The sequence below is a fragment of the Xenopus laevis genome, chromosome 8L (genome assembly GCF_017654675.1).
Source record: "Xenopus laevis strain J_2021 chromosome 8L, Xenopus_laevis_v10.1, whole genome shotgun sequence".
Taxonomy (NCBI): Eukaryota; Metazoa; Chordata; class Amphibia; order Anura; family Pipidae; genus Xenopus; species Xenopus laevis.
Genome location: NC_054385.1, coordinates 120,537,420 through 120,555,865, shown reverse-complemented (window position 1 = coordinate 120,555,865; position 18,446 = coordinate 120,537,420). Strand labels below are relative to the sequence as shown.

Genomic DNA, 18,446 nt, shown 5'->3' with positions numbered 1-18,446 from the left:
TATGAGAATACTGCTACATAATCATCGATTTATTGCAGCATTTCGTATCTTACTTGTACAGATACAAAGTTCACACGATTGATCAGAAATGATAGGAAGTTAAGATATTAAGTTCACATGACATTAAAACAGTGAATATTAGTTGATTCATTTATTAATAAAATTTTTCTGTTTTCATTCTTTTCAGCTGTATTGTGGTATGTGTTATGGAGAACTCAAATCAAACCTCAGCAAACAGATTCATCCTGCTTGGCCTCACCAATATCCCATACCTACAGGCAATATATGTTTCGATATTCTTTATAATCTATATAACCACACTGTCAGCAAACTCTCTGCTTATCATTGTAGTGAGGATCAATGAGCAGCTGCAGACACCCATGTACTTTTTCTTGAGGAACCTCTCCATTATAGACATCTGCTTTTCTTCCACCATAGTACCCAGAATAATAATAAACACCTTATCACGGGATCGAAGTGTTTCACTCTTAGATTGTGCATTGCAGATGTTCTTCCATTTAGCTGTAGGAGGGACGGAGTGTTTGATTCTGGCTGTTATGGCCTATGACAGGTATGCAGCCATATGTCAACCATTACACTACAATACAGTTATGAACAAGACATTCTGTATCTGTGTAGCTACTGGATCATGGACTTCTGCTTCTATCAGTGCTTTTATCCATGTTTTTTTTACCTTCCAACTGCCTTATTGTCGTTCTCACAACCTTAACCATTTTTTCTGTGAGATGCCTCCTTTCTTTCGCCTTTCTTGCCGAGATACTTGGCCCAATGAGTTAGCCGTGTACATCACAGCCAGTATAATTGCCATGTTTTCATTCTTTTTGACTCTCATTTCATATATTCACATCATTTCCACTATTCTGAAGATTCATTCCAGTGAAGGAAGACAAAAATCTTTCTCCACTTGTGCATCCCATCTCACAGTCGTCTCTCTGTTCTATGGCACCATCTTGTTCATGTATATGAGACCTCACTCTGCATATTCAGACATAGACAAGGCAGTATCCATTGTTTATACGGCTGTGATCCCAATGCTGAATCCCATTATTTACAGTATGAGAAATAAAGATGTCAAAGGCACCGTAAGAAAACACATGAATAAGCACATTTCTGAAAAGTCTTAAAATAACCTCCATTTATTATTCCACTGTGTAAATTGCAGAGTGTTACACGACACCCAAAAGCTGATTGACAGAAGTGTAAAGATCCCTTTTCGCTTTAAGTTTAGTGTATGGGCTATATTTACTTGAGGGTGATGAGCAAGAAAGAAAATTGTCCTCTAAGGGTAAGGCCACACGAGGAGATTCAGGGAGATTTTGTCGCCTGGCGACTAATCACCTCGTCTTTTGAGCAAATATCTCCCCGAACTGCCTCAGCGTTTTTCCCCATAGGCTACAAAGAAAAGTTGCATGCGCTAATGCACACGCGGCGATGCGTTTTCAATAGTCGCCCAAAGTTGCCTCAGTGAGGCAACTTCGGGCGACTATAGAAAATGCATCGCAGCGTGTGCATTAGCGCAGGCGACTTTACATAGCAACCTATGGGGAAAAACTCTGAGGCAGTTCAGGGAGATAGTTGCTCAAAAGACGAGGTGATTAGTCGCCAGGCGACAAAATCTCCCCGAATCTCCTCGTGTGGCCTTACCCTAAATTCAGTAAAAACCTCTACAAAAGCCTAAACAAGGCAAATCAGAATGTAAAGTGTAAGGGGTTTATTTCTGAAAATCCAAATTTTTCTAATTATTCAATTTAAAAAAATCTGACCAGAGTTCGATTTTTCCTGAATTGCTCAAATTTTTTTTCGGGAAAAAGCCTCAAATAGTTGGACTTTCGGACTAATTCCAGCGCAGACCACAGAAACTTCCAAATAGGATACGGACATCGCCCATTGACTTATACACAACCTCTGCCGGTCTGAGATGGCGGATTTTCAGATTCAGACTTTTTTCAGCCTCGGAGTATAATAAAGCTCAAAAAATGTGAAATTTTTTAGCATTTGGACTTTAATAAATAACCGCCTGCAGTAAGTGGATTCAAAATGTTTCTAAATCACAGGTACAGGATATTTTTAAGAGAATTTTGTGAGAATTTGTTTTGAAAAATGAGCTTTGGGAAATGTGGGGGAGGCTTATATGTTTGTACCTGGGGCTCAGCATTGAAGCTGTGCCATTTATGTATGTTATTTCTATATTATTCTTTTTAGACTGTACCTGTTTCAGACAGGTTTACTTTATACTGAATAATTTCTTTCAAATGACGATTTAATCCATTTTTGTCCCATGGGAACATTTCCTGAACATAGAACATCTACAATATTTAAGGGGCCCACTTCAACAACCTCTTGACTGGTACAAGGCACAAAAGCAAATTCAGTTTTCCATCTGTAAAAAAAAACTTATATAATGCAATGCTAATTGGCACTTATGGGTTAGTGTAATAAACAATTTGCTGTCTAGTAACTCATAGCAACCAATCAGCAGGGTTCCATTAACTGGTCAGTCCTCTGAAAACATTTGTTGTTATGAGTTACTAGACCTGGGAAAACCCATGTGCAATCTAGGTAGAACTGCACTAAAGTTACGTTGCTATGAAAGTTTCGAATAGTGTTAACTATTGGGAATAAGGTACAACTTTAACATTTTTGATAATATGTATGACTAGGGATGGGCGACTTTAACCAGCTTCGCCAAAAATTTGCCGTGGGCGAAATGACGCTGACGCCCATTAAAGTCTAAAAAAAATTTGTGTGCATTTACTGACGACTTTGTATTTGTTTCTTAAAGGGGTTGTTCACCTATGAGTTAACTTTTTAGTATGATGTAGAGAGTGAGACAATTTGCAATTGTTTTTTGGGTTATTTTGCTTTTTATTCAGCAGCTCTCCAGTTTGCAGTTTCAGCAATCTGGTTTCTATTAATTGCAAATGTATCATTGATATGAATGAGAGACTGGAATATGAATAGCAGAGGGCCTGAAAAAAAAGGTTGAGGAATTAAAAGTAGCATTAACAACACATGTGTAGCATTACAGGGCTTTTGTCTTTTAGATGGAGTCAGTGACCCCTATTTGGAAGCTGGAAAGAATCAGACGAAGAAAGCAAATAATTCAAATCCTATAAACAATAAACAATTAAGATTAATTTAAAAATTGCTTAGAATTGGTCATCCTATAGCATACTAAAAGTTAAGGTGAACCATCCCTTTAAGCAAGCTTTCCATTATTGATGTCCATGCCACAGTTCCTAAACTTCTGGTGATCTCCTTAGCCAAGGATGATGTAGGAGCTGCTGGGTGTTTCATCCTTGCTATCACAATCTCTGAGAGGTTTGCAGCCATCTGTAAATTGGGTTGAATGTTGGAAGCTCTGGAAGGTGGTGCATTGCTGGTGAGGTTAGGGACTAGGTTTATTATGTTGGGGAAGGTTAGAGGTAGATTGGCAACATTAGGGGTAGGGTTATGATGCAACAACCCAAGGTTGGCTAAAATGTAAGTCAATCATGGAAGAGTTTTAGACTGCTGAAATCCAAACAGGCAGTTTTGAACTGGCCAACCCTTGTAAAAGTCACACTGTCAATTTCAAAACAAGACAGGTTGCACATCTATCTGTAAACCAGATGCAGTGCTATATTCATGGTAGGCAGCATGGAAAGAGATACATAGGCTTACACTTTTATACCTCCTACCCATCCCCAAAAGTGAATATTATTCAGATACATACATCAGGGCATGGCAGTGGCCACAGACTACAGCAGGGCCTAGACAGAGCAGCTGGTAAATACAGGGTAGGAATGTAACCACCAATGTTGCACTATGCACTTCACTCTACATTTCTTATCCAGTGGGGGATTCAGATCCTGGGCAGAAGTCTTCTCTACATGTAATTTTGCTATTGTACCTGTCTGGTGTAATCATAAATGCCTTATGCCCCTACAATGTTTTGAACTCGAAACTGAATTCCAAGTGGAGCAAAAGAAATCAAAAAGTTCATGTACATGTATATGAACTAAACAATTTCATGAAGATGTAATATTGGGTGTTATTCACAAATCAAACATTGTCAACAAATAAACCAGTAGAGCTCTACTAATTATCATTTGTATCAAGCTTGAGTTCATGAGTAGGTAAGTGGTAAATGATCCACACGGCAGGTTTTTTTTGTGTTGTGACTGGCAGATCTTATGAAAAACAAAACAAAGAGATAGATGACCAATTTTTGTAGTGCTCATCAAACTAGGAATACTGAGAAAAATAAAGAAATTTACTAAATTTACTAAAAATCTGATTCTCTTGTGGTGTGCATATCTGCTTGCAGTGAATCATATACATACTGTATGAGTAATGTTGACATGCTCCTTCTTTCTTTCCAGACACCATTATTGTATTTTTTTTGACCTATTGATATATGTACCCTGAAAATGGCTGTAATTCCAGGGTCCCCACAGCAGGTTGCCTCAATGGCCACAACAGATTTGCACCCACTTGCACACAACAATGCTGTTATTAGCATCTGTCCAAGAAGCTATGTCTTTTCAACTCTGAGAAAACTGCTTATAAGAGAATCTCCCATGTATATAACCATATACCTGCATTATTATAACAAGACTGTTAAAGAGACTAAACCCCCACCTGGCGCAGCTAACTAAATTAATACCAATGCCAGGGCCAGATTTACATAGTGTTGGCTGCCCCTAGGCCCACTGCCGTTTGTCGCCCCTGTACCCTCCCCTTTATTTCATCATCTGGACTGGAGCAATGGGGGATTGGTGCATGGGAAATTTAAAAAATGATTGTATCTCCAGAACATCCCCAGTGTTTTTGAATCAATGTGGGTGTGGTTGGGCAGCATGTCGCCCCCCTAAAATCCTACTGCCCTAGGCACGGGACTAGATGGCCTTTCCACAAATCCGGGCCTGACAAATGCACAATAATATGTGACTAAATATTACACAATGCATTACTGACACCTTAACACATTAACCCATAAACTCAAAGGCCTGGAAAACTGAGCGACCCCTTAAATGATGATTGCTGGCATTTTTTAAAATTCGTCATATATGAATGCTACAGCACAAAGTAAGTATATTATGCATGTTAAAATGCAGTGTAATATAAACATTTGTGATGTGCTAGTAATATGGGTATATAGCAGTATGTGTTCTAATGATCAGGCAATTCAATAATAAAATAAAGCCCAAAATCAGCCTACACCAAGGGCTGGAACCAGAGCAGGAATATAAGTAGCATTCAGTCAATTATTGGAAACATAGATATCAAGGCATCCATTTACCATCAAGTATGTTGCCATCTTATATTGTATAATCGTTGCTTTCAAGGCAAATTAAATTGTTAAGGGCTCCCACCCTTTCCAGCTATATGGTGGCCAATAAAAGGGGACCAGAGTTTGGGAGTTTTACTTTGAAAGCAGCTAGTAAGTTGCAGGTAAAACTTAGTCTCTGTGTAAAATGTATAATGAAGAAATAGAACTCTTAATTAATCAGATAAAGGTTGAGTGTAGGACTGGCCAGATATGGGATGACTTTGACATAGTTGGCCAGCTTAAATATATTGCAATATATGGACAGACGATCCCTGTATGGAGTAAGGCATTTTTAGTATTTTAAGGCTTAAAATGTCTCAGTGTCCTGAATATATTGATAATGGGTTGAGTGCAGAGGACCTCTTGTATTTGTCTATATGATTTTTGTGGTCACATCCCGCTTAATGAATTAAAAATTAGTGGTGTTCAAAACATTCCCTTGTTTGTAAACTGTTAAGGGCAATACTAATCCTTCTTCTATTTCAGCTGCAAAGATTTAACACATCAGCAAAAGCATTCCACAAGTAATTATGCAGTCAAATGAATCCATGTCTCACAACTCCAAAGGCCTTAGAAAATGTAACTAGCCATTTAAAACAAAATCCATTCTGTATGTATTAAGCTTGAAAATCCACTCGGGTTCATGATTTGTTAAAATTTTATCCAGGACCCCTGCCCTAAGGTCATTATTTATCCTATTACTACCTTGAAAAGTAATCCCTGCATGGCATCCATTAAGGTTGCAGTATATATGTTCACGGAATATGAGAGAAGGAGAGATAAGCGTAAGAGAGCACTGTCCCATTTGTAGAGATCAAGATCTCAATTAGTGCAAAGAGATGGAAATACTTGAAGCAGAACGTGGATTAAGGTTGATTTGATAGTTACAGAGCAGGTATTAAGAAGAGTGCAAGAGAAGGGAAGAGGTGAAACTAGAAATCTGAATAAGATTAGATGGGAAAGAAACATGAGGTTAGCGTCATAGGAGTAGGAATGGAAGCAACGTAGCAGGAAAGAAGATTTTAAAGGAGGGTTAAAGGAAGAAACTACATTTCGAAGCACTGTGCAATTTGTTTTAGTTTGTTATGACTTTGTGTTCTTTCTTGATGACACTCCTGTCCTATGTCCAATAGAGGCAATGTGTTTCTCTAAATTGTGATTCAAAATTCTATTTTAGAGTGTAAAGAATACATTTAAGAAAACAATATTATGAGACTGTATATGATCCTAAATCTGTTTTTAATTGGATCATTGGTAGCAAACTTCACCAACTCTGAGACACCTTGAGACACCTTGGTTGTTAACTTTCAACATATTTTGGTTAGTGATAATACAGTGATTATTATACAGATTTTAGTGTCTGGGTGACAGGTCCACTTTCAGATTCCACGGTTTTCTTGAAAATATATTATGAAAACGTGCCTGAGTATAAAAAAATGGTAAGTTATGAAGACACAGGGTATGATATTGATTAAATGCAGGTAAATGTCTTTCTTTCAGACTTTTCATTTCCATCATCAGAACCCTTTCACAGTCATATAGTGAATTATTCTGAAGCTCTAGAGAGTTCTAATTGTGTTGGGAGTCTTTCAGCTCATATGTGATTTTTAGATGCCATAAACATCTGGGAACACCCCAGGCAATTAATATATGGTATTTAAGAGCAAGTTTCACTCTGTTCATGCTTCATGTAAAAATGCACAGACTAGATGATGCTGGAGAAATGACAAATGAATCTCCTGAAAAGATGTTCACTAATTTAAAGGCCTAGATAACGACATGTATCTGCTACAAAGGTATGAAAATGCATCACACATTCTAAGAAGAAAAAACTCCCATCAAAATTTCATATTTGCATTATTTGTATTAGTTACAGATAACTGAATGATCATGGTTATTTGTTAGACGTTGTTATATTGTTTTATATAAAGTAGATACATTCAGGGCACAAATTTGAGAATTTATAGGTTTAAACGTATATGATTTCAAGTCAGTTGAATAGATCTCTAGTTAAAGTATTCTTTGCGAGGTTTGATTCAGACACGGGCAAACTGTGTAAAAAGAGTGCAGGAGCTTATTTTTGAATTCCTGGCTTGGTGGCAGGTGTTTGTTGCATAAAAACCAGGTGTACAGAGTCTCCTGTAGGCTGCCAGTCCACATAGGGGCTACCAACAGCCAATCACAGCCCTTATTTGGCACCACCCAGGAACATTTTTCATGCTTGTGTTGCTCCCCAACTGTTTTTACATCTGAATGTTACTCATGGGTAAAAAAAGTTAGGGACCCCTGGTTTAAACTTACAGTATCTGTAATTATTCTGTAATTAGAAGGTATGCATCATTGTTTTAATATAATTTCTCATAGTTTGGTGTTTAGGGACAGTTATATCATTAATAGCCAGCTCTGCCAAACAGTGTCCCAGTAAGTGATTGGTTATGGAAAAATGTGAAAATTGTGAAAATGTAAAAAGCTATAAACTGTGATTTTCCCAATAATCATATCTCAACCCAAAATAAATTCTGGAGCAATATCATGATTGGAGCATTGACCATCGAACATCTCTTAGATAAGATAAGAAAAAAGGAAATCATTCAACAGGGGAGCAAATAAGGAAGAGGGGGAATAATATGCAATACATTTGAAATATCAGAAATATTTAACAAAAGCACTGCTATATTAACCTCCATTACAGGATTTTGTTTCTTAGTGGAAATGCATAGGAACGAGTAAAACATAATTAATCATAATATTATATTTATATTATTATTATAGCATTTCATTATTTAATGACTATTCCCTAATTAGTAATATTTGTACAATGGTCATAACATTTTCTAATTTTTCCATGTTTTAAATTTATTTCAGCTATATAGTGCTACTTGATATGGAGGACTCAAATCAAACCTCATCCAGCAGATTCATCCTTCTTGGCCTCACCAATATCCCACATCTACAGGCAATATATGTTTTATTATTCTTTATAGTCTATATAACCACACTGTGGGGAAACTCTCTGCTTATAATTGTAGTGAGGATCAATGAGCAGCTGCAGACACCCATGTACTTTTTCTTGAGGAACCTCTCCATTATAGACATCTGCTTTTCTTCCACCATAGTACCCAGAATAATAATAAACACCTTATCACGGGATAGAAGTGTTTCTCTCTTAGATTGTGCATTGCAGATGTTCTTCCATTTATCTGTAGGAGGGACAGAGTGTTTGATTCTAGCTGTTATGGCCTATGACAGGTATGCAGCCATATGTCAACCATTACATTACAATACAGTTATGAACAAGACATTCTGTATCTGTGTAGCTACTGGATCATGGACTTCTGCTTCTATCAGTGCTTTTATCCATGTTTTTTTTACCTTCCAACTGCCTTATTGTCGTTCTCACAACCTTAACCATTTTTTCTGTGAGATTCCTCCTATCTTACGTCTTTCTTGCAGAGATACTTGGCCCAATGAGTTAGCCATGTATATAACAGCTGGTATTATTGCCATGTGCTCATTCTTTTTTACTCTCATTTCATATATTCATATAATCTCCAATATTCTGAAGATCCATTCCACTGATGGAAGAAAAAAATCTTTCTCCACATGCACATCACACCTCACAGTGGTCTCTCTGTTCTATGGCACCATCTTGTTCATGTATATGAGACCCCACTCTGCATATTCAGACAGAGACAAGATAGTGTCTGTTATTTATTCAGCTGTGATCCCAATGCTGAATCCCATTATTTACAGCATGAGAAATAAAGATGTCAAAGGCACCATAAGAAAACGCATGAATAAGCACCTTTAATAACCTTCCATTTATTGAATTCATCCCACATTGTCCCATCCCATAAGTGACTTTTGCTGATACCCATGTACAGTACAGTGGAGCATTTTTTGAGAATCTTCTTCTAACACAAGCTTTGGCAAATGTGGAAGGCAATTACACTAAAATAGTATTGCAACTTTTGTGATTGCATAGAGGAATTCATAACATAACAGGTTCCATACCTGAATTACAATGCAGTACTAGTGCATTTAGATACAGTACATGTTTCTGCTATAGCAATGAGAGTGACAGAGACAAAACAGCTTAACTGCAGAGGAAGTAATATAATTAACATTTTACATTGTATAAATATGTGAAATATGAATATGTAAAATAACACAGCGTTATTAAATATTCTTTAAAAAGTGGGTCTTGGCTTGGTAACAACTAGAAGTGTCCTGGGTTCCTGCTGAATCCTCTGTGGAGACTAACTGTAGAACCAAAGGCAGGGATAAAAACCAAAACTACCCACTAGAAAACAAAAACATATGCCATTGTAGGGATATGAAAATTTAGACACCCTTACCCATTATTGACAGGCACATCCCTAGTAATATGGACGCCTAAGTGGGTCCTTATGGGGACCTTGTGCTTATGTAACCCCTGTAGTTCACACAGTGTACACCAGATGGCCCTGTGCAGTAGTATAAAGGTCTTGAGAACAATGAGGTCTGGGTCCATTACTTTAGCCCAAGCAGGCTGGAAGGGAATGGGTAATGTGATCCTATGAGCATTGGCCCTAGTAAATAGATTAGCAGTACTCATAGATCACTCTAGGAGTGATAGAGAGCTTAAGTGGTTGAGCAGCTCAAAGCTCCGACAAGGATATTAGAGGGATTAAGATCCCGGGTACTAATAGCCCAGAAGTAAGGACAAACTGTTGAGACTAGGGATGATAGGAATTCCCCTAGATGCCAACTAGATGCCAACTTAAGAGATACTGAAAGCTGGCTGAACCTTTCACATTACTGCTACCTCTGCTGACATGAACCCTTGCCTGTGGGGATCCAGCCCTATGCATGGTGCTGAGTATTTACTTCCTTTATGCTACTTGTTCTGAATACTCCTTGGTGGATCTGTGCTATGTTTAAATAAATATACTGTTCTGGTTAAGCATTAAAGAACTGCTGACGCCCATTTATAGTGCGATTGCACCTGGTTACAGTTGCACTACACCTTGCCTCCACCCCGTTGCGAGGGCTTACCCCTGAGAGAGAGGGTCTCATTTGTGGTATTACCCCACACTGAAAGTAGCAAAAACTGACCACAGTAAAGACAGTTTACTATAGCGCTACACTATAAAAACATGCTTTGCAAGGTGCATTTCTTAAGAAGTGTGGTAAGACATCTTTCTGACCTGCTTCCAATGTCAACTGAGAACTACAATGGCAAGAGAAGAATGGGACAGTAGTCAAGTCAACCTAATACTTTTAAACATATAGTACAGAACCCCTGTGCTGAATGGAAAGTAGACTAACATATACAAGCAGACCTTAGGGAAAGGGGACATGAGTTAGATAATAGTAATATCATAGCCAAAAAGACAAAGTCAGCCGAGGTTTCTTCATTAGTAGTGAGCTGTACTTGGTCTTCAAGCATGCGGCAGATGTTCCTGAAGTCCAAAATACAGTTGAGCTCTTATATAGGAAGTGGCAGATGTCTGAGAAAATATTTTTTTTGTAAATTATTAATAACATGAATAAAAGTTAATTCTAGTCAAATTGTGTTACTGTCACCATAACCAGATTAGGATAAAAGATGTAACACCTTTCAATAAAGGTTGCAAATAAATATGTCAAATAATCTGATGTTGAGACATTATTTGTAATGAGGAATTGCTTATGAGGTCGTTTGAGGACATTTATTGATAACTTTTTGACATAATTGCATTTTTTTCTTTTAATCCAAAAATTCTTAGAAAACCTGAATGTAGGTAGGTTTAAAATGCCGATATTTCTTTAATTTCTGCATTTTTATTTGAAAAATCAAAAAAGTCATGCAACTGTGAAAATTAATACATTTAAAAAAAGACCTCATCACATTAGGGGGCAAATCAACATCGCACGATTCAAGAAATTCACAATATTGACCATTCAATTCAATTTTTCAAGATCACTGGAAAAATATAAAAAAAAAATTTCCATGTTTATTTGCAACTATGCTAGTAACTGAGAAAAAAAATTGTAATTAAAAAAGCTAAATTTTAATTGTGTTCTTTTTTCTTTATGAGGTTCAAAATATGAATAAATGAGCCCCCCTTATACAGATTTAGATAAAAATAAGTAGGTATTATTATTTTCTATATAATATGGAACTACTGGGCACAATGACCTGCAGGATTGTAGAGATGCAGTGCTTGATATGTCTAGGAGGATCTGTCCCCCTTCCCCCTATGATGGCTGCTATTGGTTAGTGGGATTCCAGAGTTTTTTAAAAATGGAATGTTCTAGGGACAGCTTACCAGTTCCAGTGCAGCAGTGGCATCAAAGTGTTACCCTTCCCCGCCCCCAGTTATATTGGAAGTGGTTGGTTGCAGTCAGGGAATGGTTTGACTCTGAGCCCTAAGTTGACTGAAATGGGTAATTGGAAAGGTGAGTGGGTAACTGGGTAAGCCTGGGGTCCTGGAAAAGGTGGTCAGCCTAGGATGGATACTTAAGAAAGAAGGCATGACCCAGGCTTTAGGCTCTGCTTCAGGGTCAGTTATCTGGAATATATTGTCATTGTTTGGAAAAGGTTAATGTTGTTCAAACAGTTTACAATAAGTTTTGTATAGCTGTCTTTGTTAACTATGTTAAGCAATTTGTTACTAAACAACTGTAACAGGGCCACTCATGGCTGGTGAGCACCTGTCACTACTTGTTACTCACGCACCACAGCATTCTCCCTTCTGAAGCCTCCAGGGCCCTTGTCTTGTAGGATGCACTGGCAGGAGCGTCATTAGCTGTACAGGGGCCTCCTTTTGCCAAGTAACTCCTACCCCTGATTCTCTACTGTGACCTCACATACAAGCTTCTTCTGTAGGCTCTACACTAAGCTACACCTTAATGCTCAATTCCCTGACTGTGGTGCACACCACAGAGCTCTAGTTCCCACTATCACTCTTTGTTGGGACAACAGGCTGTCAGTGCTCACTAGCCCTCTCTAACTATCACTCCTCTAGTGAACTCACTTGCCACTACTATCCACTAGCTAGCACTAACAGTACCAACCTCCTCAAGGGTCTGGCCACTTCAATCTTATGCTGCTTCTAGATGTTACAGGCCAAAAGAGGAGCAGCAAGGTACTGTCTTATATAGGTTCTCAGGTGGACCTAGTGCCACCTGTTGGCTGCACTACAGAATAGCTAAACTATTTAAATTATAAAAATAAATTCTTTATTTTTACCCCTTTACACAACTGCATACTTCTTTTTCCAAACATGTCATTTCAAATAATGGTGGGTTTGGGGATTATCGGGACATGGCAAATCTCGATGCTGCACTTTTCATATTGGGCAGAACTTAATTATATGTAACAATTAAACAAGAGTACTATAGAGCATGGAACAAAAATGTATTAAGGGTCTCTGTAATATATATATTATTACTTTTTGGGCCAAACAAGGCAGGGCAAACACCAATGATTTGCATTAAAAAAACTGGGCAAATAAAAGCTGTTTAGTTTCTATAGAATAGAATTGTCCCTAAAGATTTTAAACAACTTTATTTTATTTACTTTTCCAAGTTTAATATATATATTAAATAATCACATATGCTAGTGCTCTAGAATAAAAAAAGGGTTGCAGCAAAAATGTGTTTTGTCACATTTTTTTCCCATTGGTGGTATTATCTTAAAGTTGAAAATTGATAAATCTGCTCAATAAACGGAAAATTTGTCCTTACCTGAAATTTTCTTTAGTCCGTAAGACAGCACACAATGGGTTAAGGTCTGAACCAATCCCTGGTAGGACAGAAGAATAATCACCAATTAGCAAGGTAGTATTAGCCCCCCCCCTTAACCCACCTCCAGTAGTGTTATACGACAAGCTAACTATCAGGAAGAGAGAGACACAATTTTCATGCTGAATGCTTTATTGGGAGGGCTGCCTTACGGACTAAAGAAAAAGAAAATTTCAGGTAAGGACAAATTTTCAGTTTTCTTATCGTCCTACAGGCAGCACACAATGGGAATTAGCAAGCTAATAGGGAAGGAGAAAAACAAAAAAATTGTCTCAAGCTTAATGAAGGGCTGCTTCAAGAACTCTGCTGCCAAAGGCTGCTTCTTGAGAGGCTGCTAAATCCAACTTGTAATGCTTCACAAATGTATGCACATTACTCCAAGAGGCTGCTCTACAGATTTCTGTAACCTCCACTGCTCCCTTTTCTGCCCAAGAGGTCGCAACTGCCCTTGTAGAATGAGCCCGAAGAGGAAAAGGTGGATCCATTTCCAGTGTAGAGTAAGAATTGGTAATACTATTCTTTACCCATGAGGCAATAGTTGCTTTAGAGGCCTCCTTTCCCCTTCTTTTTCCAGCAAAAAGAACAAACAAGCCAACCGAAACTCTGAATTCGGCCAGTCGTCCAGATATGGGACTACATACACCCCCTGTCTTCTCAGGGCTGCTGCTAAGACTACTATTACTTTCATGAAAACCCAAAGGCCGAAGTAATTCCAAAGGGTAAGGCCTTGAACTGAAGGTGGTGAAGAACAGAACCCAGTACTACTGCTATCCGCAGATATCGCCTGCTGTTCTGATGAATTGGAATGTGCCAGTATGCATCCTTCAGATCTATTGTTATCATAAAATCTCCTTCTTGAAGAATGCCTAACACAGACTTGATTGTCTCCATCTGGAATTTTTCCTTTTTTATGAATTGGTTTAGATACTTCAAATCTATAACCAGTCTGAAACCTCCTCCTTGTTTCGGTACCAGGAACACATGAGAATAGATTCCTTTCCCAACTCCCCTGGAGGAACTGGCTCTAGTACTTCCATTTCTATGAAATCTGTTATGGATTTTTCTAGAGCCATATATTTTCTTTGGTCGGAAATGATTCTGTTGACACAAAATCTTTGCTTTGGAGGATGATTGAAATGTATAAAGTAACCTTCTCTTATTATACTGAGAACCCAGGAATCGAAGGTTGTCAACTCCCAAGTCTGGAGGAAAAAGGACAGCCTGCCGCCCACTTCCTCCTGTACTCTGGTATCAGAATGCCCCATACTTTCCTTGGTTGGTCTCCTTCTTTTGCTTTGATTCTTTATCTGCCCATTTTCCAATGTCCTTGCAATCAAAAGGGAACATCAGCTTAAATCTTTTGGAGGTTTCTGGCTTTTTTCCTGGATCTTTCCATTCTTGTTCTATAATCTTTGAAATGGAAGGGTGGACTGGAAAGGTAACAGATTTCTTTTCAGAAAAAAAGGGCAGCTGGCTATCATGTGAAGTCACCAAGGGAGGTGAACCACCTTGACTCATTACTTTCTTCACTTCTTTAATTAACTTCGGTACTTTCTCTACCGGAAAAAGAAAAAAATCCTCCTTCCTCTTGTTTATTTTTGTAGAGGATGAATCATCAGAATGGTCAGAATTAGATTCAGACTCAGACTAAGGATGGTACGAAACCACTGAAGGTGTATGTGATTTAGGAGTTATTGATTTAAAGTCCTGAAACATCTCCTTAAACCATTCCACAAACTGCTCCAACTTATTTTCTTTTGAAGAGTTTCTGGAGCAACGATCACATTTATTCAAATCACAGTTGTCAGGCAAAGGTTGATTACAGCCCACACACACAGTGCCTGGATTTTCTCTTTCTTTTCCCAGATGCTCTGGCAGAGTCAGACATCTAAGGGAAAAAAATGGAGGAGTATAAATATAACATAAAACATTGTAATATTTACTCATGAATAGGCACCGAAGGCTACAACATGTACCTTCACAGCCTCCAACACAGACCCAGCAACCTGGCAGCGTGTTTACAGGAACTGCAGCAGCTATAAACAGCAACCCCCTTGAAGTAAAGGGCTGTTATATGGGCCCACTGAAGAAAAAAACTTAATTCAAGAGGGCATAACATACCCCCTGCAGCACTCACCGCTCCCCTACCGCAGCTTCCACTGAGTCCCAGAGCGGCGCTCACTGATGACATCATCGCGCTTCTCTCTCAGCGTTCCACACCAAGGAGACGCATCCAGTCACCCAGCAGAAATCCACACGCTGCTCATGGCGTCGCCAGCCTTCTGCGAACCACCAAACTGCCAGGTATGTGAAAAGGGAAGCCTTGCAGTCCCCCTTGAGCAACCCACCCTCAGGTGGTTACCCATACGGCCATCGGACCCCTCAGGGCACGGTTCTTCGGACCAACCGGTCCCTTCGCTCCTACCCTAGATAGGACAGAAGAAAAAAACACTACTGGGGAGGGTTAAGGGGGGGCTAATATTACCTTGCTAATTGGTGATTATTCTTCTGTCCTACCAGGGATTGGTTTAGACCTTAACCCATTGTGTGCTGTCCAATTTTGACGAAATCTCTTTCTTTCAGACTTCTCCTTTCATCAACATAACCTGTTCCCAGCATATTTATTGTCAAGCTCTAGAGAGTTCTAATTGTGTTAAACGCACAAATGATTTTCAGATGTCATCATGTTGGACCACCCAAGACAATTACTAGCGTATATATAAAACAAGTTTCTCCCAGTTCATGATTTATATAAAACTCGCAAACCATATGATGCTGAAGAAATTGCAAATGAATCAGGCATTTCCTGAAAAGATATTCGATCATTTAAAGATTTTGACAAATGCAATTATCTGCTTCAGGATTTTAAAAAGATGTAAGAAACTACATCAAACATTTTGAGATATTCTAAAAGAAGAACAAAAAATCATATCAAAATGTGATATCTTTATAATTTATATTAATTTAATCAGATACACGAATGATAATGATCATTCGTTACATTTCATTGCTTTCCTTACAACTAGGGCACAAAGCTGGTGATATATTTGTTTAATGTTATATGATATCAAATCAGTTGCATATGATTTCCTAGTTTGCCTAGTCCTTCTTTGTGCAGTGTGAGACAGACTACTATATTGTATTATAAAATATAATTCATTCTTATGTATTGTGTTAGGGACTTGTAAAACATTGATAGCTGTAGAGGTCAGATAGTTGCTTAGAAAACAAGGAAGATTTGTTTTCCTTACTTGCAAAAGTACGGCAAGTAAAAGCTGACATGGTCATGTAGAAGTCAATGGAAGTTCCCTTTCTTTTCTTGCAAAGATCAGTCTTTTGTTTGTGGTTTTAGAGGTTTTCACAATGTTTATTGTTGTACAATTTTTTCAATGGTTATTTTTAATCCCACTTTTGTATTTGCATATTTAATAACTTTCATGGCATTTGTGATTTTAGAGAAATAGAGTTTAAATGTGGTTCCACAACCTTGGATAAATAGACCTCCACAGGGCCAATTTATAAACATTCATATTTATTTCTGAAAAGTATTTTTTAGCATTAAAAATTGTGGATTTTACTAATTACTTTAAACCACTTTTTTTTTTTTTTAAAACAAAAAAAACGAAAACAGTAATACAAAACATTCTAAACATTCTGAAACACTCTAAAAACTGTTGAGATCATGTAGAAGTCAATGGGGATGTGTCTTTTTTCCCAATTGTAAAATCTTTCTTTGCTTCAAGTTTCTAGAGGTTTTCAGTTTTTTTATTTGTAATTGAACACAAAGGGGCAGATTTATCAAGGGTCGAAGTGACCATCGACTAGGATACTACGACTTCGAATACGATTCGAAGTAAAATAGTTTGAATATTCGACCATTCGATAATCGAAGTACTGTCTCTTTAAAAAAACTTCGATTTCAATACTTCGCCAAATTAAGCCTGCCAAAGTCCTATGTTAGCCTATGGGGACCCTCTAGAGACATTCTCTACGTTTTTTGAAGTTGAAGAAAAATTGTTCGATCAATGGATGAAATCCTGCGAAACGTTTGATTCGAAGGATTTCATCGTACTATCAAACAATTTTACTTTGACTGCAAATGGCCAAATTCGATGAAAAAAAACTTCGACTTCGATTTTCAAAGTCGAAGTATTCCAATTCGATGGTCGAATTTCGAAGCTTTTTCTACTTCGAAATTCGACCCTTGATAAATGTGCCCCTTCAAATGTGTGAATTTTGAGAATTTCGTATTATTATTCATATTAGCTTTGCATTTGTATTTGTTTGGGCTTTTTATATTTGAATCTTTTCATAAATGTACTTGACATTTGTGGTTTTAGTGAATTGAGTTTTGTTTGGTTTGCAAAAACTTCTATAACCACTAAAACCGCACGATTGGAATTCGGAAGTCTCTGCAATCAGCTAATATACATATGAAAAATGATGGCTGGGCAGCATTTTACATACGATTCTTCATAAAATCCATGCAGTGGACTTTTTAGACATTAAGGGGGTTATTTATCAAAATCAGAATTTTTCTGATTATTTTATTGATAAAAAAAGTCCAACCAAACTAGAATCCACAATTTGACCTTATTTATTATTAAAAAGCATGATTTAATCAGATTGTGGAAAAATATTTATTATTTTATTATTGTGTTGCTCTTTGCCAAAAAAAAAAAGTATTTCCAGTAAAGTATTTCTCAGACCTGATATAACCTAGGGCCCATTTGTTTAACCTCAAATTTATCTAGTCGAGTTTTTTAGGGGGAAAACTAAAATTTTGTGCGGGAAAAAAAATAGCGTATATAGAGATTTATTATGCCCCAAAGCTGTTAAAAATCTGAATCACAAAATACTGCCTCTCAAGCCTGTCATGGTCATGTAGAAGTCAATGGCAGATATTCCTGAAGTTGTTTCTTGACATCATGATCCATGCTGGATAATCCAATAAAGTCAGGGTTTTTAAAGCATCGGTCGTATGATACTAATTGACGTTGTTTTTTTTGTGTAGTGTTTTTTGCTTTTTTTTTAAGAAAAATGATTGAAAAATGATTTAAATTACTGGAAGGGAGTTTGGTCGACTTTTTTTAAGAAACAAATGATATTAATTCAAGTTTTAGTAAATAGGACCCCTAGTGACACTATAGAGTCTTCAAACTTTAGCATTAGACAGGTACTTAATACAAAGGGATAGAGACAATAGGAAATGTCTGAAGCTGTCGCTAATCTGCATCATATGGGCCAAGAATTCTAAAATAATGTAAGGTGATAGCAATTAAAGGAGAGGAATAATATACTATAGATTAGATATATTAAGAAATATCAAATGAAAGCACCA

At 37.5% G+C, this 18,446-nt stretch overlaps 2 protein-coding genes across 2 annotated transcripts; both read left to right on the top strand.

The window, feature by feature from the left end:
• The first annotated feature begins 206 nt into the window (after nt 1-206).
• Nucleotides 207-1,145, top strand: LOC121397335 (olfactory receptor 5B21-like). Its single transcript, XM_041573969.1, has one exon. The coding sequence runs from the start codon at nt 207-209 to the stop codon at nt 1,143-1,145; it is 939 nt and encodes a 312-aa protein (XP_041429903.1).
• Nucleotides 1,146-8,219: 7,074 nt separating this feature from the next.
• LOC121396920 (olfactory receptor 1019-like) lies at nt 8,220-9,176 on the top strand. Its single transcript, XM_041572577.1, has one exon. It carries the CDS (start codon nt 8,220-8,222, stop codon nt 9,144-9,146), a length of 927 nt encoding a protein of 308 aa, XP_041428511.1. The 3' UTR covers nt 9,147-9,176.
• Nucleotides 9,177-18,446: the final 9,270 nt, after the last annotated feature.